Raw genomic sequence first — 25,797 nt, 5'->3', positions numbered from 1 at the left:
ATTCATATACATGCATAGAATGTATATACCTATATATCGTGTGTTCGTATGCTTCTCGGTTGGTCCGCTTCCTGTGATCCCACGATACGAGTTAGTAAACAACTAATATGCGAATCTCAGGATGCAGAACCTGACGAACCATTGATCAGATAACCAGAAGATAGAATAACGCGATTAAAGAGCTTGTTCATATGTGTACTTTTACTCGGAGCCCGGATTCACGATAATCGGGATCCGCACTCGTACCCGTATAGTATTCTTATATAGGCACCTCTGTTGCACAACCAAAAAGGAGACGAACACGCACTACGCACACCCTCACTATATATACCTGCTAGGCGAGACAACATACATAGTCGTAGAGCTCACGGCAGGTCGCGGAGCGCAGAGATTAAAAATCCCGGACCGTAACTTCTCTCTACATATACGCTTATCACCTCACGCGAGACAAACTCACCTTAGCCTAGGATACTTCTCGTGCGGCGTCGAAGCCGGGGCCCGAATACTGAACGCTGTCTGTAATTATTGCTTCACTCTCTGCCTGATTCCTCCGGCCTGGTGCCAACCCAAGATCTTCCCTCCCGACTTGTCTCGTCGGTACTAATTACCAAAACTGCGCCAGCCGCGGTTGGCGACGACGACACTTCCCGCGTCGAGCAGCAACAACCGCCGGCACCCCTGGTTCCCAGTAACTCGCACATGCGCACGAGGCCGACACGTACCCTCGTCATTCACGCACGCCTAGACCAAGACACTTCGAACAACCGTCACGTCACGGAGGGCCGACTTTTGTTGCATGGGAGTTTCAAATGCTAACAGATGAGATAGTTTTGCCATAGGCGAACTCGACGTAACCGGCCCTTCTACGCATGCCGTCCAACTCCCCAACTAAATGCCCTTTGCCGAAATAGAGGAGTATTGTTGGTTGTGAATCGCCGCGGTTCTCACCTCGTCGCCTGCTCTTCCAAACTTGAGGTTCACGGCGTCCGAGGGGCCGCTCGGCCCGACGAGTACTAAATGACCGCCCTCCATCAACCGCTACCCTCCCCCCCTCTCCCCCACACGCACAACAGAATAAAATTAGATCGGGTTCGGGAACGGCGCGTCTTCCCGTATTACAAGATGGTAACGTAGGATATAAGACGGCGACGAACAAGGTATCATCAGCGTCCAAAAAGTTGGGGGAAGCAATTTCAGTTAGTTTTGGTACCCTAGCGCGCACCCGCAGAGTCCTGAGTTGAGTTTGGTAACGTATTTCTTTGTCGCGCCATCGGGACGTCCTTTCTATCGGTAAGAAATCTCACCAAGCCCTCTCCTCCTCCTAAGGCTCGCCGCCTCGTGCTCGCCCTCGCCTCCGGAAGAAGTCCATCACCCTCTTCGCCGCGCCACTGCTGCCCGCGTGGTCGTGAGGTCTTCCGTACTCTTCTCCGTCGTAGGCGTCCACAAACCTCCGGTTTTTCTGCAGGACACGGCTCCCGCGACCCGACGACTGACGCGGATCGTACGGCTCGGAGTCGTAGCTCCCTTGATAAGGCGCTGAGCTTGGTGGTTTCCGGTGACCTTGATCGATCGATGACTCCGAGCCCGAATTCGGGACCGCACCCTGCTGCAGGTAGGGCGGAATGGGCGTCGGTCTCGAGTTGGACGGAAACCGCTGCTGGATCGGGCTTGGGTTCGACTCGGATTGGGAAGCCGAGGCAAAACGTGGCGATTGTAGTTCATAGGTCCCATCTCCGTACTGCTGTGCCGTATTCCCGCGTCCCTGTTGGGTGTCGACATACCGATTGTATTCATCAGCGTCAGGGGGTTCCTGAATGGGAAGATCCTGCTGGGAAGCGTCGAGTGGCGATGCTTCCGGCTCTCGACCCAAACCCATCGCTTTCAGGAGCGAGAAACGGCGGTTTGGCTTCTCCAATGATACTTGCGATCCGGCTATGCTGCCGCTCCGCTTCTTGCCCAGTCCCAACGTGAAGGATCTCCTCGAAGCGCGGGAGTCCATAGAAGTTCTCGAGTCGCCCGGCAGAGCATTTGTCATGCTAATCGGAGGATACTTCTTCGATGGTCTCTCTCCTTGCTGGTCAGGCCGCTTCTTACGTCCGCCAAAAATAGACCCGTTACGACCAAAAATCTTACCGCCGATTTCGCCAATCGTGTTGGATCTCCTGTGGCCCTTAGCCTCTCCAGACTGCTGTTGGCCCGGGGCGACGCCCGACACCTGTGCAAACTTCGGCGGCACAGAGACGCTCGGCCGGCCGAAATCCATGTCGGGCGTCTCCTGGGGTATCGGGTTGGAGATGACGTAGTTCTTCGCACCTCCCTTGGGTTGTTGTATGCTTCCGTGAACGTTAGTGCCGGCAACGGCTGGGGGCAATGGTTGGCCGTACGATCCTCGCGTAGACGACGCCAGCCTCGACGCGTTTGAGTGCATCGAACCTCCGGTGGTTGGTCGTGTCCCAGACGTGCTGGCGATGGTGGGCGCGGTCATATAGCCATTATCAGATGTAGTACGAGGTACATTTGTCCTCGGAGGCGGCGCGTCACGACGATGGGAGCTAGGTGGCTTCCGCGGGTCCCGCGAGGAGGCGGAATAATCATCTCTCGAGACTGGCGGATCCCTCGGCAAGGGCTTGTCAGCCGGTTGAGAATGAACTTCGACGGGGCCTTGACTAGAAGACCTCGCCCGCGTCTTTCCACGGGGCGTGGCGTGGGCGTCGAGCGGCTGTTCAACTCCTCTCTGAGTCTGAGTCACGGGAGCCACATATTCCACTTGAACAGTTCGTCGTTTGTTATCCTTAGGCGGCATTCCGTACGCCTGCTCCTCCGCATCCGCCTTGCCCGGTTTCCGCGACGAGTCGCTAGTGGCGGCAGCAGCCGACTTCGTCCTAGATGATTCTCTCACGGATGCACTTCTCGCCAAGGACCCGGCATCCGCATCCTCGGTTGGCACGGTGGTGTTCTGAATCTCGCTGCTGGTGGTTGTAGTGCTAGTAATGAGCTCCACTACGTGCGCGTACTCGCTCAACCAGCTGTGTCGCGCTACTTCAAAAAGGTCTGCACGTTTCCGCGGGCTGGGAACAAGTATACGACGTAGGAGGTCTCGCGCGTGGGGAGTGACATATTCGGGGAATGTCAGAGGGGTATTCACGATGTACTTGTAAAGGAGGTTGATATTATCGCCTTCGGGATTAGCCGGGTCGTCGTCGAAGGGTAGATATCCGGCAAGCATAGCATACTGAAGCACGAGGTAGTAAGCAAAACCGCTAATCTGCAAATCCGTTCGCTTCTACTTACGAGGATAACACCGCAGCTCCACACATCGACCTTCCGGCCTGTATATAGCGAGTCGCTAACCACCAGCTCTGGCGCAGCATAGCAGGGGCTGCCACAACTAGTTTGCATCAGATCGCCCCTGCGCATCCCGTTGGGCTTCGTCTTGTCGAGGCCGGAACGCTTGACGAAGTCCCGGTCAGACAGGTTCAGTTCCTCGTCCTCAGTGAGTTCGTCGTTGGCATCGAATGTGTTGGCGAAGCCAAAGTCGGTGATGATGATGTTGCGATTTCGATCGAGCAGTAGATTTTCAAGCTTCAGGTCTCGATGAACAATGCCCTTCTTGTGTAAATACCCCACACCCGAGATGAGCTGAGCGAAAAGCCTCCGAGCGGGACCATCTTTCAAATATCGATGGTTGAGGATGTAGTCGAACAGCTCTCCACCCGAAGCGTACTCCAAAACAATTCCTATGTGACGTTCCGTTTCGGACATCTCGTGCAACCTAACAATGTTAGGATGTGATAGACCGCGAAGGATAGCTACCTCGCGATAAATCTTGGCGAGTCGCGAAGGGTTATTTCCCACGCTATCCCGTCGGATGAGTTTGATGGCAACCTAGGGAGCAAGTACGATTAGCTTTGCCCATCATCGGATGAAGAATGCGTCAATCCTCACCTGAACGCCACCGTCTTGTTTCCAACCTAATTTCACTTTGCCGAATTCTCCTTCGCCAATCGTGTTCCCCAAATAGTAGTCTGCGAATCTCGAAGTCTTCTCCCGTTTGGAATGGTCGTGGCGACTTCGACCGCCGCGGCGGCCATCCTCGTGCGATCCGCTGGCGCTAGCGACCGGAAGGGGGGAAGCGTCGTCGTCGTCGTCGTCGTCAATGACGTGGTGTCCCGTGTCTTGAGCCTGTGCTTCGCTCAAGCGTTCCTTTTCACGCTCGATGTCGTCCTCCGGCTGGGAGATAACGACCCGACTAATGACCTCGCTGGCTTCACGCGACGGCTGCTTCGATGAAGAGGCCGTCGCCGTTCTCACAGGCATAGTAGTCGTGACGGTCTGACGGTGGTCCTTGTTGCTGCTGGTTCGTTGGGTAGGCTCCTGCATGAGATGCTGGGATGCCGCCCTGCGACTTCGGGAACTCGGGTCATCATATGTTCCCCTTGAGGATTCTAGTTGCCCATTTGCGCCACTCTTGCTGCCATCTCCCGGCGTCCGTCGGGGGGAATTCGCCGCCCGTTCTTCTGCACGGGCCGCTCTTCGGGGATTAGGTGCTCCAGAAGTGGAATGCTGCGTAGATGAGGTCCGGGGGGGTGCAACGGGAGGTTCATTCTTCCGGCGACTTGACTTCTCCTGCTCGGCCGAGCCACCCGTCACCGGTATTGGTGAACCTAGGGCGGTACGCGACGTCATCGGAGATGATTGGGCCTGTTCGGCGTGGGTCGGGATCGGACTCGTCGCGTTCGCACTGTTTCCGCTCGGCCGTCTCGATGGTCGCCTCGAAGATGCGGGCGAAGCATTTGCGTTGTCTCGACTAGCAGCAAGACGGCCTTCTCGGCTGGGAGAGTGTGTCGGGGCGTATTGACGTTGTGATGCCGAAGCGCCAGCAGGCGACGGGGTGTTCAAGGTAGGCAGGGACGTTGGCTGGTGTGAGGCTGACTGCAATGCAGCAGACGACATCTTCTACGCAACCCGCGTAGGTCTGCTGCGTCAAGATGAGGGTATGCGACCCTGGAGAAATGAGGATTCAAGGATGGTTAAGGATGAGGAGCAGATAGAGACTCTCCTCTTTGCCTCGTTTTGGATGGCGGGGCGAGTCGACGAAGGCGGTGTTGATGATAAAGAGAAGAGAAAAAAAGAAGAGTAATAAAAAAAAACGAGAGGGAAAATGAGAGTGAGAAGGTCAGAAGATACCTGCGCGCGCGCTGGATCTCTCGGTAAGAAAACAATTCCAGAGGGCTGCCGGTTCGTTAGATCCTCCAATGAGCCCGTTCAGATTGGCATTGTGCGCCGCAATGAAGAGCTATCTCGTAGGAACAGCGTTGCCCGTGGATAAAACCAGTGATCGGCGATTCGGTTCTCCCTTGCTAGGCTGTTTTATCAAACGGGGCGGGTTTGGGTAGCGAGGGAGCGATGCTCTCGGTGTAGTCGATGCTACGAAAAGGGACGTGATAGTCTGAATCTACTTGCAGTACGCGCAACGTAAGCCGACGGATATGACCTGGCCGCGCCTTTTTCTGCTGCCGCTGCTACTGCTGCTCTGATACTCTTCCGCTAGCGGTAACTGTCGTGGCCGCGGTGCACGATTTAAGGGGAGGCTGAGTTGCGCATGCAGGACCGGTGCAGCTTTTGGGCACCAGTAATCTTCAGCTTCTTAATTTCCCGTCTCTCTGCGTTCGTTGACGGGGTTGTCCTGGGCCGCCGGAAAACACCAACGTCGAGTGGCAATAAAAATTGTGCTGGTCCTGTCTTTGGGGCCAGTGAGAGAGCCAGAAGAGCGATAACCCAAGGAGGAGCCGATACTGGGCGGGTTTGTTGTTGTCAGGACCCCTTGACCAACTTGCTAAAGGGGGAGGGGGCGGGATATCGAGCTCGGGTATCCGTATAAGAGGAATTGAGACGGGCTATGCGGAGTGTGGGATGTTTCGTCCTCGTCTAGGTACCGTTGGTCGACCTTGGTTGCGAAGAGCCGACACGCCCAGGCGCGCGCACAGAAGCACATACACTCACCCGCCACGTACACCACAGAGATATAGATACGTGTTGTTGGGTCGGGGTTGATTCCAGCGACGATTACCGACCGACAATCAATTATCTGCGTTGGGGGTGAAGAGGGATCTTGGCTCATGCACCGTTTAACGAGGTGCCGGGGAGAAGGCGTTGCGATTAGGGGTGGGCGGACAACGACCGACGGCGCAGTCTGCAGGGAAAGAAAAAAAAAAAAGGTACTCGCGCGAGGTCCGTATTAGGGAGGCCCCCGAGAGGCGAAAGCCGACAAATAACAGCAAGGGAATAGCAATAACGGTAGGAGAGGCAGGAGATGGGGACGGGGGACGGGGAGGGGAGGAGAGAGCTGTGCTCAGAGAGGAGTGCGAGGAGAGATAAGGAGAGGGAAAAAGAGAAGAATCTTGACAAGATGCGGACCACCAAGACTCTCCAATTGCATTCACACGCTCTCTCTTCCCGTCTCTCTCGAAGCGAGAAAAAAAAGGAAAGAAGGACAGAGGCACGACGGCTACAACTGCGCGAGAAGAATTTCGAAGCCTGGCCTCGGAGGAGAGCCAAGGAGACGACGCGATGGACGAGCGGGAGGAGGGAGGAGAGAGAGGAGGTGACGGCGGCGTCAGTCCAGTCGACGAGAGTGATAATATGGGAGCGAGCATCGATCAGGCTTGTCGGCGGACGGGGGGACGTGGGAGAGACGTGTGGGTGTGGGCAAAGCCAGGCATGGTCGGTTGCTTTTTGGGCTGGGTCTTGGATGGCTTGGATGCTGGGGCGTTGCTTGGTTAGGGGAGGTAGGGATGCCCTTGGGGATGGGAAATTGGAAGATGGGCGGATGGAGACTCGCAGCCAGGGGTCTCTCGTCTCACTCGCTCCAAGTACATGCAGGTCGCAGCCCACCCACGGAGAGGTACCCTATCTACCCAGCCCAGGTACCTTAGATAGGGGGGTACCTGCGTGGCCAGCCCGTTATAGCGGTTCCGTACAGGGCATCAGGTATCTGCGTAAGTCAGGATGCAGAGATAGGTACCTGAGGTACCTAGAATACCTCCTACGTACATAGACAGGTACGCATCGAGGCAGGTCGACACGAGCGGGAAAACACCATGTACCTAAGGGAGGAGGTAGGTTGGGCACCCGGGTAGGTACCTCCTATACCTAGGGGTTCGCACAGTGCGCCGCAACATTCGGTTTAGTTGCATGGATGCCATTTTGCAGCCCACTGCATCTTGCCAGTTCCCGTGTGTGAGTACGCTATGTAGGTCATCTTAATTGCATGGGAGTTCTGCATGCATATAGCATATGTACCTGAGATGTGCCAATTCTCCCACTCCGTCCCGACTCCATACCTGCTGCGACTCCTCCGTACGTTCACACCTGCGCGCAAATTGTCTACAAACCTGGATGCCCGACGTCGACGCATGCCGAGCTACGCGATCCCCAGGCAACTGAGAACGCCGGCAGGCAGAGTGGGCGCAGGCAATTGGTCGCCGGCCTGCGCCAGGCAGAGGGACCTCGGGTGACCTGCTAGTTCTATATATCTCTATGCACGCATGTGCGTACCTCCGTCACCACGCCCGCACCGAGCCATCCTGTCACTGTCCACGTCTTGCCCTCCGCCGTTGGGATGCCGTCTTCGTTCCGGCCTAGGGGACAAGCCAAACTCCACTTTATTCGAGCGGCCCACTAGCCAGAAGAAGAATGCGAGGTGGGCTAAGAGGTGGAAACTGGATGGGCTAGATAGCTAGCCGCACTGGGCGACGGGTCACGACGGATAAACGACGGCGGAATGTCAGGGTGATGAGAAACGAGGCGGCCTGTACTCATATTGACTGACGCAGGTACGGCGCGACCGAGCTTGCGCGCGGAGGTACCTAGGTAGGTACAAACTGCCTACCATATTACCACATCATCCCAAGTACCTCCCAACATACGTGACCTTGACGTGCGGACAGAAATCCCTTAGGTGCACCACGTCCATCGGGATATACGCGATCCCTACGTGCAGACACGCATGCCTAAGGGCAACCTACCATTAGGCAGGTACCGCGCTTGTGTTCAGAGGAGATAGCCAGGTGGGGGCGGAGGTAGAGGTAGAAGTACTACCTTAGGTACCTATATAGACAGGATTACAGCGAACAGGCCGTTTTCTCGGATTTGCCGCGTGGGCACATGTCCAATACCTTACTTAGAGGTAGGAGGTAGGTACCTATCTCAAGGGCCTACTGTAAACCCATCTTATGTATAGAGTGCCCCGGACCTTTTGCCCTCAACCCTTGCCGATTCCCACCTACATCATACTGCATAATTGCAGTGCACAGTATGTATCGACGCAGACGTCGACGCGGCCGGGCCCGGTAATGTGCTGGGTACCTGGCGCAGGCAGATCAGCACCTCCGCGAGCAAGGTAGCCGATACTTGAGGCAGAGAGCAATTGCCCGTTTGCGAACTGTCGGAACTGGAATACTCATATGATGATGATACTTATTTGTATACCTACATATAATCGGCTTCGGCGCTCCGTCACGTCACGTCACGTCTTGGTAGCGAGCCATTAGCGACGGCTTCTCTCACCGAAAGCCTCCGCACCCACCTAGCAAGCGAAGCTCCCAACCTCACGTCATACTACCTTCATCCGTTCGCTGCCTCCCGCCGCCTCGATAGCAGAGAGCTCTTGGGATCAGACACGTTATCAGATACGTTTTGCGCTCGACCATGTGCGCCTTACATCGAACCGCACGCATATATACGCATGAATTGCCTCCCGAGGGAATCCAGCTTGGGGCCGGCGTTCGGTGCGTGAGTATGAATTGTGCCTAACCAACCCTGATAATCTGCCTACCTCCCCTACACAACCCTCCCTCTCTCAACTCCATCGGGCAAACCACGACGATGCGTCGAGAGACGCGCAATGATTTCCCACCGGTTGCCCGGCATCTGCGCACGAGTTGGCTCTGCGTTTGTCGCCATGAGGCGCGTGTGTGCCTAAGTACAGAAGAAACGACGCGCAGCTAGGAAGGATTGCAGGACCTGTTCCTCTTTGGCGCATGTTGCTGGCTATCCGTCGAGCTTGCAAGGATGGCGAGGACAACCACCAGCTCTGGTTCGACCTAATCACTCGCAACCACGATCATACGCCCGCATCCACACATATCCGTAGGTACATACATGTCTACCTCCGCCTAACATGCTTATCGATGTCCAATGCGATGCTGAGAACATTAGCACGGTCACGGTAGAAACTGAAAGCCCGGGGAACGAGGCATCGTGCTGTGCCTCGCCGCGCCTCGCCCGAACTCCTGGCCAGTGCATGCCCACGGTGCGAGGAGAGTGCCGACGCGGCCGGCCCTACGAATACCTATGAGTAAGGCCTGGCGATATCGAACCGACAGATCTATAGGATAGATAGGTATACGTGCCGTGCTTACCCATTACAAAAGCCACTTACACTATTACTACCCAAGCTGACTAGGACCCGGGCGGCATTGGCTGGCTGGTGAGACTGGAAACCGGTGTCGAGCGTGTGTTCTCTACTCTTGTCTCTCTTTACTTTTCTTTTTATCCCCCCCCCCCCCAAAACGAACCAGGATCAGGCATCACTTCTTGCCGCCGTCTACGTCGCGAATAACCTACACGCATCATAGTATGTGACATTGTGGTCAGCCACAATATACCCAAGGTGGCTTCATTTCCACATGGCGTTTAGCGCCGTTTCCGGCGACAAGGATACTTGGCGACCTAGGAGATCCGTCCCGCTGCCGCTCTCTTTCTTTTTCCTGCATGTGATGTGATGTTCGCCAAAGCCGCCGGGATGCTGGGTCGACCTTGGTAATAAACGACTCCCGAGTCCCGACTTGGGCGCTCTTGAAACGGACAAGGATGCCGGGGCCTACTGAAATAAGAAGCTGGAGTAAGGACAGCGCGCCCAATCCGTACGATGAGTGTTTCTTGTCGCCGCTTTCGAAATCCCAACGAAACCCCTAACTGCGGACGAGACCAAACATCGTCTTCATATCGCATCATCGTCACATTATCGCATACTATACAGCCTCCCGAAGGACCCCAGCCTTCCATTTACCTTCTCCTCGCATTCTTCATCGCCGTTCCTCCTTCTCTCCCTGCCCCGGCCCCGCCAGCAATTCCGTTTGAGATCGGCAACGCCAGGCCGGAACCCCTGTGTTAGTATGCAGCGTTACTTCTCCAATTCTCTGCCTGCGGCGCTCCTCCCGAGGCCATATGCCTGTATGCATATATGAGTATTTGCCTATTCGATATCTACCTAGCTTGTCGAGGAATTGTTGACTCGAGTACGCGTTTTTGTTTTCGTCGCATGGCTTGTCGCAGCCTCGCTTCCAGGATGGTCGCGATTTGCGGCCAAGGCCCCCCCGCCCCTGGCTGTTTGTTATTGTGGCGGCTATCCAGGCCGCCACAATACACGTACATAAACAGATTTTTCGCTGATCACCAAGGGCTCGAGGGTTCGAGTGCGAAAAGACGTGTGTCCCCGATCCCGCCCCGACAATTGAGGCGAGATGGCGGTCATCTCCCGCGAGATCCTCAGTACCCACCTAGCCAGGGTTCGAGGTATGCGAGTGATCATAAGAAGAAGAAAAAAGAAAGAAAAGAGATAATTCTCCCCTTCCCTCTCCCCTCGGTTTCTTCATTCACTCGATAACACCTACCTAAATGACGAGCGCGTCCCAGCCGCTGCGAGTCGCGGCAGATGACAGGTCCCACCAGGGCTGATAGGCTGAAAAAGATCAGATCTTCTTGCATTGACATCGGAGATGACCTTCGATGGATCCGGACAGGGGTTAAGGGGAATAACTCGCAGTTACTAAAAGCTTACAGGGCCGCGGCCCACCGAGCGGTCAAGCAAAGACGAGATCCGATTCTCGAGATATCAGACTACAAACGTCGTATCATTCGACTCGACCAGACCATCGTCCACGTTGAACCGCCGCGAGGCAGGCCATCACATCTCTTTGTTCAAGGGCTTCCCTCCCAGTCATGAAACAAAATGGGAACACGAGAGCCTTGTCAGCCCGTACGACCGTATTTCGGGAAGCAGGCAGAACAGGCTCGTCTCAGCCTCCAAGAAACCTGATCCCTCTAATTACCTACATACCGAGAGATCTGCTGTCTAACCAGCAGGGTAGCTTGAGGGGGAGCAATTCTACCGTATTCTCACATCTACACGCTCTGCAAGCAAGTGCAGATCCTCTTCAGAGCAAATCTTCTTCGGAGACCAACCCCAGTTCAACATTACGTACTCGTAAGTACGTCCACATACCACGTAGTATGCGCGTACATACATGTAGGTGCATCTCCCCATCCCATTGAAACCACGGATATGGTCCCGCGTAACCCCCTCCAAACCCGCTATTCTCCGCGTTGGCGGCCGACCGCGTGCCCCCCGGCCGTACGTCTAGGCGGCAGGCCTCGATACCTACGCAGTTACCGCCGGAGGTAGAGCGAGCCGAAGATGATGTCTCGGAATGAACCTCGGTGTGCCTATCAAAACAGGTTGTGGCAGGCCAGAGCGAGACACCTAGCTAGCCGTGCTCTCAGTCGGCCCTTGATAGCGGACGAGGTCAATCAATAAATTGGTTTCTCCTGGGGAAGGGCGTTGTCTCGTACTACTCAGCGCGTCCAGCTGCAGACATATACGTTACGTAGCAAGTGAATACTATCGCCGTCGTTGTAGCTCGAAGGGGTGTTGGTCACGCGCAATCCCTGCCGAGCTCATCTTCACCTTGGCCGCATACGGTGCATATTCTCGTTATTGCTGGCGACGGAGATGGGGAGATGGGATTGCCGTACCAGGGCGCGCGGGACGAACAGTGGCGTCTTGACCAAAAACGGCGCCTCGCACGGGGACGGCGGCGCATCAGAGGTAACGCGCATCTCGATTTCCGCCGAAACATCTCTCGCCAATTGATCTAGGTTGGTCGCGGTATGCGAGCAGGAAAGCAGGCAGAGCAAGGCCCGCCGTCGCACTCTATCTCGCGGCCCCAGCATCCGCGAATTAGTAGGGTCCGCAGCTGCAAGCGGGAGATACACGCAAAGTGTGATGCGACGAGATCGGCCTGTATCCAAGCAAGAAGGCAATCGGTCCATCCGTCCCTCCGTCACTCCCACTTAGCCGTCCCCATACACCTGCACACCTGCACACCTGCACACCTGCACACCTCCACATACACACACCTCTACAGTTCCGGTATAAGGTCAAGAGCGTGCCAGGGGGGCATGGTCACATGCCAACCCGAAAGCTAAGTTGCGCGCTTATACGCAGGCGGGGAAGATGGGGAGGAGGGGGGACTGTCTCGGGGCGATCCGAACATTGCCGGATCGGCGTCACGTCTCTCGGTTCGGCGGTGGTGGTAGTGGTGGGTGATGGTGGTGGGATCGTGCGCTGAGACAACGAGTGACGCAGGCACCTGACGATCGGGGTACCTACATAGCGTAGACCTGCCTACATGCGCATATGCACGCCGACGCCGACGCAGAGGAATATGAACGTTACATGGCACCGCCCTGCTCGGGCGTTGGCAGAGTGCGCGATATCGCAGCGCATGCGACAGCGCCGGCCCGGAGGCGGCCTCGTTAGTCAGCGCGAGGCGAGAAGGCGCGCGGGGTGGCTACGAGACGTGCGGGCTAGGCGTCGGTGTTGGCTGAATCTACGGTCTAGAATGGAAGTCTCCTACAAGCGATGTAAACCCGCGTGTTGGCAAAGGGGCTAGCTAGCTACTTCTAACGCCTATCTATACGAACCTGAACTGAACCGTCGAGGCACTGCACACAACCTCGCATAGATAGGTACCCAGGCACCCGATCCCCGAGACAGGGAACGGAACAGGCGGCCGCAGCATTCCGCGTCGCCAGGGAGGCGACGACACCGCCGCGACCCCCACCCTTCGAGCGGACTCATCTCGCCCGAGAATACTGCCCAGCCGTACGCGGCAGACGGCCCGCCACGCACTTACCTCCCTCGGTCCCCCCGCTCCTCTCCCCCCTACGCAGCCCCGGAGAGGAGGACAGCGACACCCGCCCACCCGTCACCGCCAGCGCCGGCGCGAGCGCAGCACGTATGCGTATATAAGCATGCAGAGGACGTGTCGACGCGCCCCCTACGCCCGCGGCGCCTCGGTCCCCACCCTGACCTCCACCCTGACCTCGACCGCGGCCGGGGCTTGGGCTTGGGCTTGGGCCTGGGCCTGGGGCTCGGCGCCGAGCACCATGTTCCGCATGCGGCGGGCCTTCTCGAAGCCGCCCAGGTACCACAGCACGCAGCGGCCGAGCGACGCGACCTCGCCGTCTCTGCGGCGCGGGCGCTGCTGCTGGTCCTCCCGCGCCGCCTTCTCTCGCCCCTCTTCCATCGCCCGCCTGCCTGCGCCGCTGCTTTCCGCGCGCGCGCGCGCTGCGCTGACCTACCTGCCTGCCTGCCTGCCTCTCGCGAGACGACGATAGTCCCGAGGGCGCGAGCGGCCCGCGCGGGTAGGTATAAGTGCCGGGCGGATAAAGAAGGGTTCGTGTGAAAGGAAAGGGGAGAAAGGAGAAGAGCCCCCCTCGGCCCGACTCGTGCTGCTACCCGCGGATTCGTATCCGGGGCACCTAGGCCCGCGCGCTCGCGCTCGCGCCACGTCCGCCTGCTGCGTATCTGCGTGCCCAGCGTCCCTACGGCCTCCCGCCCCAGCCTATTATCTCCGGCAAGCGGGGAGTCAAGCGTGTTTCTTTCGGGAGGCGACGCGCAGGGCCGTCGGTTAGGGGGGGGGGGGGGGTGGACGGGAAGAAAGAGGCAGTGGATGAAAGAGAGAAGAAGGGGGAGGAGAACGCGTCGTCTTAGTCTCCGCGACGAACCTACCTAGGGCCTGCTTGCTCGCTTGCTTGCGTGCCCTCTTCTCCTGCTGCAGCCGCTCCGCTGTCTCCCCCTCGAGCGCGAGCGAGCGCGCGGGCGTGGCTGGGCTAATAACAACCCCCCGGCGACGCCTGCAGGCACAGCTTCGACGGCGCTGTTCGCGCACGGCGCCTTTGCTGCCGGCACAGGCGCAGCAGCGCGCGCGCAAGGGGCGGGGCGGGGCGACGACAATCTCTTTGTCGCGCGCGCGCTGGCGCTGGCGCTGTTTCAGCGCGGCGCGTCGAGACGGGAGCGAGGCGGACCGCTAGCCCCCCCCCGGGCTCGCGTATCTGCCTGTCTGGCGGGGCCTGCCCTTTGTCTCCTTTGACGGGACGGGGCGGAAGCGTGGGGGGAGCGGATGCGTGGGGCGGGGGGACAAAGAGGCCTTGGCCTGCGGGAGCCGCATCTCGGGCGCGCTTGTTGGCCAGCCGTCAAAAGAGGCCGGCAAGTATAGGCCAGTCGTCGCGGTGAGGTGAGTAGACAGGGCGGACGAATGGCACCGCGAGATGCCGAGGTCGGGTCGGGTAGACGCGGGAAGTAGGTATGTGTGTTCTATATCATCACTTGACTCCTATGTACGAAGAGAAAGACTTGGATCGAAGGGTTGCATGTTAGGCGTACTAATCAGTATGTGCCGCTCTCGCTCTCTTCCCAAGGTGGGAAATAATAGGGGTCCCAAACGCAGAACTGCCGTATCTAGCTCTATGAACCCAGAGTTGTGATCCAACAGTCCCTCGGTACACCCACGGACGCAAACACACGGAGACGATGTCGTTCCCGGCGGGTGGTGATTCGACACGATATATGTACGCTTGTCATTCTCTCTATATCCAACGTATGCAACAAATTTACAGCTTGATCGATATATTCCAGGCGTCCAGCGCGACCGCGAGAGCAGCCAGCACGGCGGCGTACCCCACCAGGATCCCCATTGCCACCTGCGGCCCGACGTCCAAGGTCGGCACCGTCATGTTCACCAGCCCTGTCAGCAGGTTCGCCGCCAGGAACATAGCCAGCCCGTTGCGGTTGAAAGCCCGCAGCACCCGGCTCGTCGCCGTCTCGTAGGCCTCCTGCTCCGTCCTCGAGTCGGTTGCGTTGTGGAAGGACGGGAAGAAGGCGGTCTCGATGGCGCAGCACGCGAACAACTGCGCCGAGTTGAACGCCGCCGTCCACAGCACGTACGGTAGGTTGGCCAGGCGCCGCGACACGTCGAGCCCCGCGCCGTAGGAAAAGTCGGTGGCGAAGAAGTAGAGGGCGGCCCAGACTGACGTCCACACAGTCATAGTCAGGAGCAGGGTAGTCCGCTGGGTGCTGTTGCTGGTGCCGCTGCGTGGGTTGATGCTCCGGGGCAGAACGAACATGCCGGTGTCCTGCCCGGCTAAGAATACGGCGAGGTATCCAGAGAAGCTGCATATGCCCTCTCTATTCATGGAGAAGAGACCGGTCCGCGGCGCGGTTAGGATGAACGCCTTCAGGCCCGTGCTCTCCAGTACGACTTGGTAGATCACGCCGAGAAGGAGAGCGAGCGCGGCGTAGGACGGGATGACTTTGAGGGCAGACTGGAAGATAGCGACGAAGGGAGGAAGAAAGCCTAGGGTGAAGAAGAAATTCCAATGGACGCCGTACTCGGTGACGTGCTCGGCGTAGTCGAGGCCTTTGACGCTGATAAGGCGAATGACGCCCAGGACGAGGAGCGGGAGAGAATGGCGCATCGAATACAGCAGCCGTCGTAGGAGTGGGGTTGTCCGGCCGGCGGCCCTCTCCCTCAGGACCGGCCGCGCGGCGACTACGCCGGCCGAGAAGACGAAGGAGCCCACGCCCACATCCATCAGCGAGGTGCCCCAGGTTTCGACCTTGGCGAAGCGTCTAGGAAAGATCCTGAAATCCACAGCCAGGATAGCTAGACAGGTAATGACCAGCATGAGTCCGCGGTAGGTCGTCAGGAACGGTTTCGTAGATAGGGCACTGAGGGCAGCGGAGGACTTTTGCGCGTGCGCGCTCGGGGGTAGCTTGGGCTTCTTCCGGGAGGCGGCGAAATTGGCGGGTAATGCGTAGATGAGGGGGGCGGGGGCGAGGATCAAGCCGCATAGCAGCAGCGGGGTGTTCGCGTAGAGGGTGATGGCGAGCAGCACGGCGACGACGTTGAGGAGGAAGTCGACGAGAAAGCTGAGAGGTTTGTACGGCTTGAAGAAGGACTGGCGACTCTGCAAGATGGACCATAGGGTGAAGGCAACCTAGCGAGGAGAGAGAGAGAGCGTCTCGTTAGCTCGGAACGCCAGGAACTCGGGGGTATCGGGCCTAGGTTGCATACCGGTCCTATTAACGTGACGTGGTTGATTTCCGCGATCGACCCCCCCGAAAGGTTGGACACGAAGTCCTCCTTGAGCTGCTTGTAGCTCGGCGCACCGGATGCCATTTCGACGATGAGTTACGGGATGTGTTGGCAATGTCGTGATGCGGGATGAAAACTACCGGAAATCGATGGGCATCGCGCCGACAGGGAGAGGGACGTCGCCAACCGTGTCGTAGACAGAGGGAAACTATATATGGGAGAGATTGGCGCTGGCGGTGATGAAGGTGGTAATGATGTTGTAGTCGTGTCCATCTTGCTTAAGGACATGTACGCAAGGAGGAGAGCTATTGGAGAGGTCTGTCTGCAGCTTTGCAGAGTGACGCCACAGTTGCAGTGGGATTGACCAATCATATGCCGCAAAATTCTCTGTCCGTCCTCGTCTCATATTCCATAACTCAGGTACGTACCTATATTACACGATGCATCTATAACGTGTATGTAATTAAGCACCAATATACACCTACCCAACAAAATACTGTAACCAATACTGCCTGCATACATATATATAGGTAGGTATAATACATCTCCTCAGCAAGATATATCTATAGGTAGGCATGCATAGAGCTATAGAGTCATCGAAACTGTCTATAGCTCAATACTACATGCGATTAGTAATTGACAGTATGGATGGAGTTGTCCGGGTCCCGAGTTGATCCCCACAGACCCCTAACTCCTATCTTAGGTAAGTCCCGCTCTCTTTTGACGCTGAACCAAGACAGCCTCGGGACCGCGACACTACACAACCATCTCTTCTCGTCCCCGTTCTCGTTCTTTTCCCAATCTTACGCGCTGACGTCGATATGCCCCGTTCCAGATATCCCTCCTCCCTCTTTCCCGCCCTCTGCCAACTGTCCCGATGAAAGAGGGCTCTTGCTACCTGCCTCTCGCCGTCCTAATCTGTGGCCACCTGCGCCCTTTCTTTGTCGCCGATGACGAGCGACGAGACGATGCCCGTGATTTGGCATCTTTGCTTGCCTGAGATCCTCGATCCCTCATACCTGCTAGAGCAAAGAAGAGCGCGTCTTGGTTCTTCTTTATTCTTGCTCTCGGGCGGAAGATCGGCTATTATTTCCACTTTTTAGCCTGTGCGCAATGATGGCCTCTCCGTCCTTCGCCTCTGTCTTACAAATGGAGGGGACGGCTCCTATTGTTGCGACGCCCTACACCGTGACAATTAAACGACGACGGTCTTTGATCTAGGCCCGCCGCGCCGCTCCTTTGAATAGCCATAAAGGGGGCTCTAGAAAGGCCTTTGTCGCGCTCAGTCTATTCATAGCCAAACGTATTAAGGTCACCCCGGTACCATCGAGCTCTCCGGCACACTGAGGTCGATCCCGTTTCCTAATCATAAGCATTGCAAACGATACTAAGAGAATCGTCTAACCACCAGTTAAGATCGAGAGTGATCACTACTGCTTCTACTTTGGTTGAATTCCTTTTCTGACACCCCGCTAAATGGCCACCGAAGTGAACGTCTCGGAGCGTCCGAGTCTGGAGCCCATATGGACCAACTATCGCAACCCCGGCGGCGCATCCCAGACCGCTCTCCGGCCTGCCCCAAGTCCTGGCCTGTCTCCGTCGCCCAGGTCCCCCAGGAGCCTGCCGAGCCCGAGTCCCATCTACCCCTCTACTTCAGACGGGTCGATGAGGAGGCAAGATCGCGCCCTGGTCAACAGCCTCGACCAAAGGGCGAAGCGCAGCAGCGCGATCAGCTTGAGTGCCCTGACGCCCATCGACGGGTACTGCCCGTCGCCGTTGGTCTCGAGGCTCGAGAAGATCAGCATCTTACCGCTGCCCGGTACGTCTCAGGGGCTCCTGACACCGGTCTCCCCGAACTTCCCACCGCCCCGGGGAGAAGGCGGCAATTCTCGAAAGGGCTCGGGATCCGCAGCTTTCCGTGATGGTCTACGGGGGCCTCCCGCTCCCGCACATGACCGAAAGTACTATGCCACGGACCGCCAGGCGTCTCAAGCTTCAACAGCTGCCTCCCCGCGGAGGATCCCCTCCGGCGGCGCGGATCTCCGGGACCAGCTCCGGACCTGGGGCCACGTCTACTACGGGAACGCGAAGGCGGCCGACGCCTTTATCATTGCCCGGTCGCTGCGCCAGCACAACCACAGCCGCTCGGCCGACGCGGGCCGCGAGTGCAGACGGGGCCTGGTCTCGTCGTCGAGGCACGCGCAGACGCCAGGTAGCAACCACCTGACGGTCCGCGCCATCGTCCGGCCACGGGCTCTGGAGCGGCCGTCGTTCCTGCTCCAGCGCAGCTTCAACACCGACGAGCTACGCGCCACTGTCCCCGACCCGCTGCCATCGTGGCGTGCCCGCCGCGCGAGCACCCACCTCCACGACGGCGGATTCCACGAACAGCAGCCTCCTCCGGCGGCTCGCCACCGCGACCTCTCCGCGGCGTCTCAGCGCCGGCGGTCGAGCAACGCGCGGTCGGGAGCATTCATCCGGTCCGGCTCGAGCAGCCTCGACGTCGAGAGTCTAATACGGGACGCGAAGGCCGTGCCGATTCGTAAGTCTCCCCGCGCCTACCTACCCGTCCTTCTAGCTTCCTTGCTACCCCCCCCCTTTCCAACTCCCGGTCTCATGTATTGAAAAACACGTCAAAGATAAGTTGTGGCGGAAACTAAAGCATACGCAGACTTCAAATACGCGCGGGCCTTCCTGCCCGTCATAGCCGCCCTGCTCGTGTCTGGCCACGTACGCGACGGCGACGTCATCTATTTACCCATGCCGCACGCCGAGGCCTGGCCCCAGACCGCCCGGTACGTGTACACGGGACAGGGCGAGCTGACGACGGCTATGCGGGAGAATATCCTGTATCTCGCCGGGAAGGCGTGATAGGGGGCTGGGCGACGATTATGGCGGGGACACTTGTATTCCCCTTCAACACTAGGGTTACATTCCTTTATTTCCCCTTTTCTTTGAGCGCTCCACTCCCCCTCCTTTGCTCTCATGCTTCTTAAATGAGGTGTATTTGGCTAGGAGGAGCAACCGAGGGGGACACAGGCGTAATAGCGTTACATTAGGATATATGGTAAAGTTGGGCAGGGTCGGTATGGGAAAACTGTGGGTGATTTATCGGCGTGGGCAGACGGATCTTACGCAGGACACATATAATGAATGAACGCGATGTATCTAGGCCTAGCTTACTCGGTCTTCACCTGGGAGCCACGGGGTTAATCTGGCTACGGGGACGAAAAGTCCGGCAACGAACTTAGTCACAAGGAATAGCAGTATTGTTGCTGCTGACCTGATCTGAGTAGTATGCTTAGTGTCCCTTACTGCCCCGTAGCCGACGATGTCGCTCGCCACTACTCTTTGTTCTGTATATAATAAGGCAGCCTTTGTTTGATATATTTTAGGAAACAAGGAGATCGCTCCAAACGTCGGGAAGAAAAGCCCATGCAGGAGGCCGTTGAGCGGGCTCCCTGGGCAAATGTAACCTGCCCTCTCCACTTGCCGCTGCCTACGTCTACTAGATCTGCGATCTATTCGCCAGGGTGGACTAGCTGTATCGCCACTCGTGAGGCTTCGCTTGCCTATCGCAAGCAGTAGGTATCAGGCTCAATACGTATATCGGTTGCCCACCGTTTCGGTGGATGTTGGCCGAGCTGCAAGCTACGCACTCGCATGTAAGACGAGGCTTTTGATCCGAGACGTGCCCCGTGCCTCAATAACGGCGCATGCGGTTAACTCGCATTACGAAGTCAGGGGGTTGGAGCATATCCTTTCCAGGAAGCGCTTCTACAGTTGACGACGTGATGGTACAGAAGCAGAGAGAGGCTCTTAGTTCAGTACTCCTGCCGATCTCGTGAGCGCCTTTTCATTGTCTACGACGTCTGTGATGAGAGTTGAGTCACTACGAGTATCTCTGGCGTACGTAAGCCCTGTGCCACACGCGGCCTCGCCTCTCTTTCACGCAGAACCCCGTCGACGCTTGGCCTGGACTCGATGCCAAGCGGATGCTGCCAACACGATGATTAAGCCCCGGGATTCCTGTCGAACTACCGGGGATGCGGATCCGTACAGCGAGGCCAGCCCTTGCCGAGAAGGGAAGTCTTGGAGGTGCGGCTGATTCTAAATAAAGGTGCCGCGTCCGTACGAGCTGCCAGTTCGCGAGGTCCAAGGATGGCGGGCTGCTTAACTAGCTACTACTATTACTACGAGCCTATTGGCCTGCAGTAAGGAGGAGGCAAGGGCACCTCCCGTAAAGAGCTGTACACTGTCGATCGTCACCGATCTGCCTTGTCGAAGTAGCCTTCAAGGAGCTAGCTTCTTTGCCTCGCTATAAACAAGGGTGACCCAAGCCCAGCTTAGTAAGTTGTTGTTCAGGCGTTGAACCGACCTCGAGATCGACAGGGTCCTGGGTGTCGTCACTACAGGCCGTACGTCACAATACATGCCCTACCCGGGGTCACGAGATAGCCGTGCTCGACGTTATAAGGCGAACCGCCGTCCAGCCACGCACAGCCTCCGCCTTCCTTCCTTCGCCTAGCGCCCGCCGCTGGAATACGATCCCTCCGCGACGAGCCGCCGCCGACGGCAGAGCTCGCTAAGGCTTACTCACCCCGCCCGCGGCGAGGCCGGGGAACGGAGCCGGGCAGCAAGGTGTGCGTTCGTAACTGGCGATGATCTTTGGCGTTCCCCCCTCCCCACCCCTTAAACCCACGCCCTCCCCTCCCCCCTCCTTCCTCCTGCCTACGCCGCAAGCCGGCACCCGGACGACGACACACCTGGGCCTGATACGGAGGAGAGCGGGAAAAAAAACGTGTAGAGTATTATACGTGTACGTACATTAGCGAGGGATCTCGGATGGAGACCGGGGGAAGACTAGCCCGAAAACAGCTTCCTGACTATGTCACGACGTGGTAGGCTCGGCACGCACGCACGCACGCACGCACGCACGTACATGCGTCAGTATTCGCTCTCTATACCCCCCTCCCCCCCTCCTCCTCCTCCTTCGGCCCCTCCCTCTCTCCCCCAACATCTGCAAGATGCCCAGCCGATGATAACGTGGGGAACCCCGGTGCTATAGCGAGGGCATCTAAGCCCGCGGGCCCTGTACCCTGGACGACGGCCTCTGGCCCTCCCGCCGCTCTTGCCTCCTCTATCGAACCCGAGCGCCGCGTATACCGGCTGGAGGGAGGAGGAGGAGGAGGAGGAGGAGACGGGGAGGAGAAGATGGAAGGCAGAGAGGGGGAGGGGAGGGAAAAGGGGGGGGGGGGAACAAGCAGAGGCACTGGCCGAGATAATACCTATAGGCAAGAGACAGTTGTAGCAACGCAATAGGTACCCGACGCGCCTGTAATACAGCTGTACGCGGCGCACAGATGCTGCGTACGCAGTGCAGCGCGCATATAGGCATGCTGCCTACTCATACTCCCTACCCACGCTGCCGACACGAGGCTCCAGCCACACCTGTCTCCGCATAGGGGTAGGTATACATCGACGGGGGTGAATATACCTACCTACCTACCTCCAACACACCTCCGCGTTATGCGTACAAGTAAGGGTATCGTACCATACTTACACAACGTATAGTAGGCACAAGCACAAGGGACGGGATACCATTTATTATTTCGTCTCTGCGCGCCCAGCCCCTCCCCCCCCCCCCCCCCTCTGCCCCGTTTCGCCCCCTCTTACCACCCCGAGTTAGAGTCTAGATCGCGCTCTAGGTTTATCTCGATCTCGCTTGGGGGGGTCTGCGCCGTCCGGGCGTCTGAGCGTCCGGGCCGATGGTCCCATCAACCTGGGTCGGGGGGGCCGATATTAAGCTTAATATCGAGTATATAGACTCGATGACCTCTCGCTCGCGGCGCCTCCCCCCCCTCTTCCTCCCCTCCCGCCCCCCCCTTTTTTTTTCTTTCCTCCTCTCCTGGGCGCCGTCCCGGCTTGCGTTAAATATTGTCGCAGACGACGCGATGATGCCATAGGCCCGGCGGGTGATGCGTTACGCGTGCAGGTTCCAGGGCATTGTCCCCGGGGAATGCTACCTCCCGTGCGTGCGTAGTCCGACCCAGCCTCATACGATAATATATAAATCGTCCCATCATGACAACACCTCGTCCAAACCACAGGTCCCCCCATCCTTCCCCCCTCCCCCAAAGTGCAAGTGCAGAGATGGAGATGGAGATGGAGATGGAGGCGCGAAGACGACACCGTGGCTGCTACGCCCGCACCACCCTGCGGTCCTGATTTACGTAACTACCGTCTTGACGAAGCTCTCATGAGGTCTTATCTCCAAACGAAAATTTTTAAATTTAAAAAAAAAAAAAAGCCGGTGCTCAAGGTTCGACACAGCACGCTCCCTCCTCGGCTTCGCGGCTCTCGTATAGGTAGGCATGCACCCCCCTGGCGGTTCCCTTGGCTGCGCCCTCAACTGCGGGTAGGTATTTTCTCGCGCCTTGGCAAGGCGCCCCCCCCCCCCCCCCCTCTGCCTCGGGCCAGCTCGCGACGCTGCACCAACAACGTCCACGCCAGCAGGCGGCGGCGACGGCGGGCACGGCGGTAGCAGCAGCGCAAGCAAGCGAGCAAGCAAGTCAGAAGCGCCCACATCAGTCTCTTGCGCGGGCGCGGGCGCGCGGCGGCCCCTCTTCCTAGGTACTCCACGAAATCCGCCGGGGAACGTCGGCTTGCTACCTACCTACCTGGGGCTCAGGATTGTTGGGGAAGGGGGGAAGGGGGGGAGCGGAGGGGGATGGGGCGGATCGCAATCTCTCTCTCGCGCACCCAGTATAGTAGTAACGTCGGCCGACGGATAGGATAGGATAGGATAAGGTAGGGGGGAGAAAGGAGAAGAAAAAAAAAAAAGCTTGCGTGTCAATACTTTACCTATGTGCGCGCACGCAACACGTTAGATATGTGGGGAGCGGGCTTTTCTAGTCGTCGCGAAGACGCGCAAAAAAAAAAAAAAAAAAAACCCGAATCAAGATTTTGGGGTCGATGCCGATTACCCAAGAGGAGGAGCCGAAAGGGGGGGGGGCAAGACGGGGGGGAGGGGAGTGTGCTGGTGGACCGGGGGGGGGAACCAGCCATTGGGAGCGTCGGCCTGGAATTGGAATAGGTAGGTAGGAAGGTAGGTAAGGTAATGATAGCTACAGGTAGCTGGTTCAAACGTGCAAGGTCATCGTCGACCCATTGGGCGGCGGTGTTGCGCGTAGGGGCGTCGACAGGAGGCATGTGTATAGGTAGGTAGGTAGGTATACTATATGTCCGCATGTCTAGATGTAGGTCTTGTCTCGAATGCTACGCCCTTGATCCGACCGTTGCGCGGACGAGCCCGTCATTTTTATCTTTATTTTTTTTTCTCTCTCTCCCGTTTCTTGCCTCCCCCCAAATCTGACGAATGTCGTGCATGAAGAAAGGAAAAAAAAAAAGGACGATCCGTCCATCGATCAGCGGTGCGAGATCAGGACCAGGGGGACCTCCTCGTGTGGAAATGAGCAAGGTTCTTCTTCTCCCCCCCCCCTCCACCCAGGCTAAGGTGACAGGTAACATATAGGCAGGTAATATCTCATGCTCGAACCCTTCGATACAGTAGCATTCGTGACAAGTTCTCTTCTTCTTTCTTCCCTATCTCTCTCTCTCTCTCTCTCTCTCTTCGGCGTCCTCCTATCTATCTGGCCTTCTCCCCCCCCTCCCTCTCCTCCCAGCAGGCCCAGTAGAGCAGCACACAGGTACAATATCCATATATTACATAGGTACGTGCATACGCGCATACGTGCCTTAGGTACATCTCGTAGCCCATGTCGCCCCGTTCGTTCGTCAACGTCTGAGTGGGGGGCCAGGGGGAGAGGGAGGGGGGTGAGCTACTTGCGAGATACTTACCAGGCTAGACCTCACACCCCCCTTGACGGGTACTTAGCTGTAGGCGTGTGTGTGTACACGATGCCACGTAGGCCAGGTACTTAAGGGGGGAGAGGGGGGGGGGGGGGGCACTGCCTCCATGCTACACCTACATCTACACGCCATGCCTAGATGCGTCGCGGGTGCATACGTGGGTTGCGTCCACATATGTACGTGCGTAGCTGTGTGCGTAGAGGCTATCAGCGCAGCTACCTACATGGAGGATAGGCAGAATGCGGAGGACAGGGGCGAGGACAAGGGGGCCGCCGTCGGGAGCGAAGGCACACCCTCAGCAGGAAGGAAGCGAGCGAGAGGGCGAGAGGGCGAGAGAGTGAGAGAAAGACAGAGAGCGAGAGTGAGAATGGGAGAGGTTGGTGGCTTTGATAGGTAGTACTATGCGCACGTCTCTACCTATCTACCTACCCGTCCGCCGCCGCCGCCGCAGAGAAGAAGAAGCCGGTCCGGTAGGTGACGAGGAGAAAGAACCCTACATACACGAGAGACCTACATGCGTACATATGTATGTGTGTAGGCAGATGGCCTGCACGTATATCTGTATGTGGGCTAGGCGTGGGCTACGGGTGTGCCTATCTGACGACGCCCTCTGTCTGGCCGCCCAGCTGAAAGGCGACGTGTAGTATCCTGCCTGCATCTCATCTAATCTATATCTACAATCTAACACACCTACGTGAGAAGTACCTACCTACTCGCTTGCGTCCGTGAGATGGCCATGCACCTGTGCATGTACGTACGCAGGCCTACATGCTGTGGATATGCGTGTTGTAGGTAGGAAGGTAGGTAGGTATATGTAGGGGTGTGTGTAGGTATGCATATGTGTGGAAGAGAGGCACGTTGGCATGGATGTCGAGTGTGTGTGTATGTGTATGTAGGTACGTGGTGTAGCCCACGCCCCCCCCCCATGGACACATAGGTGGGCATGTAGACACATATTCTATATAGACACACACACACACACATATATCTATATCTATATCTATATATACATGTCCGTATGTAAGTAGGTATGTGTTATATATGGGCATGCATATAATTAGGAATCCATCTCCTCAGAAGCACACCCCCCTAATGTGGGATATCGAAATGGAGCACGCGAGGGCGCCACGTTGTAGTCTCGGACAGGAGATAGGGGAGCCCAGTCCGCCAAGCCGACTGATCCTCCGAGGCAATCTCGATCTTGCCTCTCGCACGAGATGGACAAGATTTCGAATCCGACCCTTGCCATTCGCCTTGTCGTCACCGTGGCGGGCCTGTCCCGCCGTGCCCTTCTCCTGGTTCTTGTCCTTCTCCTTCTCCTTCTCTCTTCTGGGGACGAAGAAAGATAGAAGAACGGGAGAGGCGAGGAACGAGAGGAGATATATCTACCGCACCTCGTCTATCACCTAATCTGATGCTTGATAATAGCGTATACGTGTGTATGTAGGTGAGCAATATTACATGCGCCACGGCATTCCCTCTGGCCCTCGCCTCCTGTTCCTCCTCCTCCTCTCCTCCTCCTCCTCTCCCTCCCCCTTCTCCTCCCCTCCTCCGCCTCCCATTTGCTCCGTCAGGATACTTCCGCCCCGGCTGCATATGCGTTATGTATGTACGAGGTGGCGAGCTACTTGCTGCGAGGGACGTAGGTATGGGGCGGTAGGTAGGTACATACATCTCGTAATGCAGTCGACCATGTCCTCTT

General features: G+C 57.5%; 4 protein-coding genes across 4 annotated transcripts; 1 reads left to right on the top strand and 3 right to left on the bottom strand.

The window, feature by feature from the left end:
• Positions 1-962: 962 nt before the first annotated feature.
• Positions 963-5,057, bottom strand: GGS23DRAFT_352761 (uncharacterized protein). Its single transcript, XM_051513145.1, has 3 exons — positions 3,946-5,057; positions 3,292-3,885; positions 963-3,232 (listed from the first exon to the last, which is right to left on the bottom strand). Exons 1-3 carry the CDS (start codon positions 4,951-4,953, stop codon positions 1,322-1,324), a joined length of 3,513 nt encoding a protein of 1,170 aa, XP_051374443.1. The 5' UTR covers positions 4,954-5,057; the 3' UTR covers positions 963-1,321.
• A 760-nt stretch (positions 5,058-5,817) lies between these two features.
• GGS23DRAFT_553982 (uncharacterized protein) lies at positions 5,818-7,008 on the bottom strand. The gene has a single exon (XM_051515505.1). The coding sequence runs from the start codon at positions 6,654-6,656 to the stop codon at positions 6,129-6,131; it is 528 nt and encodes a 175-aa protein (XP_051374442.1). The 5' UTR covers positions 6,657-7,008; the 3' UTR covers positions 5,818-6,128.
• Positions 7,009-14,229: 7,221 nt separating this feature from the next.
• Positions 14,230-16,662, bottom strand: GGS23DRAFT_553975 (GPI-anchored wall transfer protein 1). Its single transcript, XM_051515504.1, has 2 exons — positions 16,203-16,662; positions 14,230-16,125 (listed from the first exon to the last, which is right to left on the bottom strand). The coding sequence occupies exons 1-2, from the start codon at positions 16,305-16,307 to the stop codon at positions 14,740-14,742; spliced, it is 1,491 nt and encodes a 496-aa protein (XP_051374441.1). The 5' UTR covers positions 16,308-16,662; the 3' UTR covers positions 14,230-14,739.
• Positions 16,663-17,438: 776 nt separating this feature from the next.
• Positions 17,439-19,246, top strand: GGS23DRAFT_352675 (uncharacterized protein). Its single transcript, XM_051513144.1, has 2 exons — positions 17,439-18,765; positions 18,895-19,246. The coding sequence occupies exons 1-2, from the start codon at positions 17,700-17,702 to the stop codon at positions 19,092-19,094; spliced, it is 1,266 nt and encodes a 421-aa protein (XP_051374440.1). The 5' UTR covers positions 17,439-17,699; the 3' UTR covers positions 19,095-19,246.
• The last annotated feature ends 6,551 nt before the right edge of the window (positions 19,247-25,797 follow it).

This window comes from Durotheca rogersii, assembly GCF_024521655.1.
Source record: "Durotheca rogersii strain YMJ 92031201 chromosome Unknown GGS23scaffold_4, whole genome shotgun sequence".
In the NCBI taxonomy this organism is placed as follows: Eukaryota; Fungi; Ascomycota; class Sordariomycetes; order Xylariales; family Xylariaceae; genus Durotheca; species Durotheca rogersii.
Note: the sequence above shows the minus strand (reverse complement) of the source record. Positions and strands in the feature narration are given on the sequence as shown.

Bases quoted from the DNA above. Each gene is read 5' to 3' on its own strand.
- GGS23DRAFT_352761 (XM_051513145.1), bottom strand. From the start codon at position 4,953: ATGTCGTCTGCTGCATTGCAGTCAGCCTCACACCAGCCAACGTCCCTG. The intron at 3,886-3,945 runs GTGAGGATTGAC...CTTGCTCCCTAG, and splicing joins AACAAGACGGTGGCGTTCAG to GTTGCCATCAAACTCATCCG. The intron at 3,233-3,291 runs GTAAGTAGAAGC...CTCGTGCTTCAG, and splicing joins GGAGCTGCGGTGTTATCCTC to TATGCTATGCTTGCCGGATA.
- GGS23DRAFT_553982 (XM_051515505.1), bottom strand. From the start codon at position 6,656: ATGCTCGCTCCCATATTATCACTCTCGTCGACTGGACTGACGCCGCCG.
- GGS23DRAFT_553975 (XM_051515504.1), bottom strand. From the start codon at position 16,307: ATGGCATCCGGTGCGCCGAGCTACAAGCAGCTCAAGGAGGACTTCGTG. The intron at 16,126-16,202 runs GTATGCAACCTA...TCTCCTCGCTAG, and splicing joins ACGTCACGTTAATAGGACCG to GTTGCCTTCACCCTATGGTC.
- GGS23DRAFT_352675 (XM_051513144.1), top strand. From the start codon at position 17,700: ATGGCCACCGAAGTGAACGTCTCGGAGCGTCCGAGTCTGGAGCCCATA. The intron at 18,766-18,894 runs GTAAGTCTCCCC...AAGCATACGCAG, and splicing joins CGCGAAGGCCGTGCCGATTC to ACTTCAAATACGCGCGGGCC.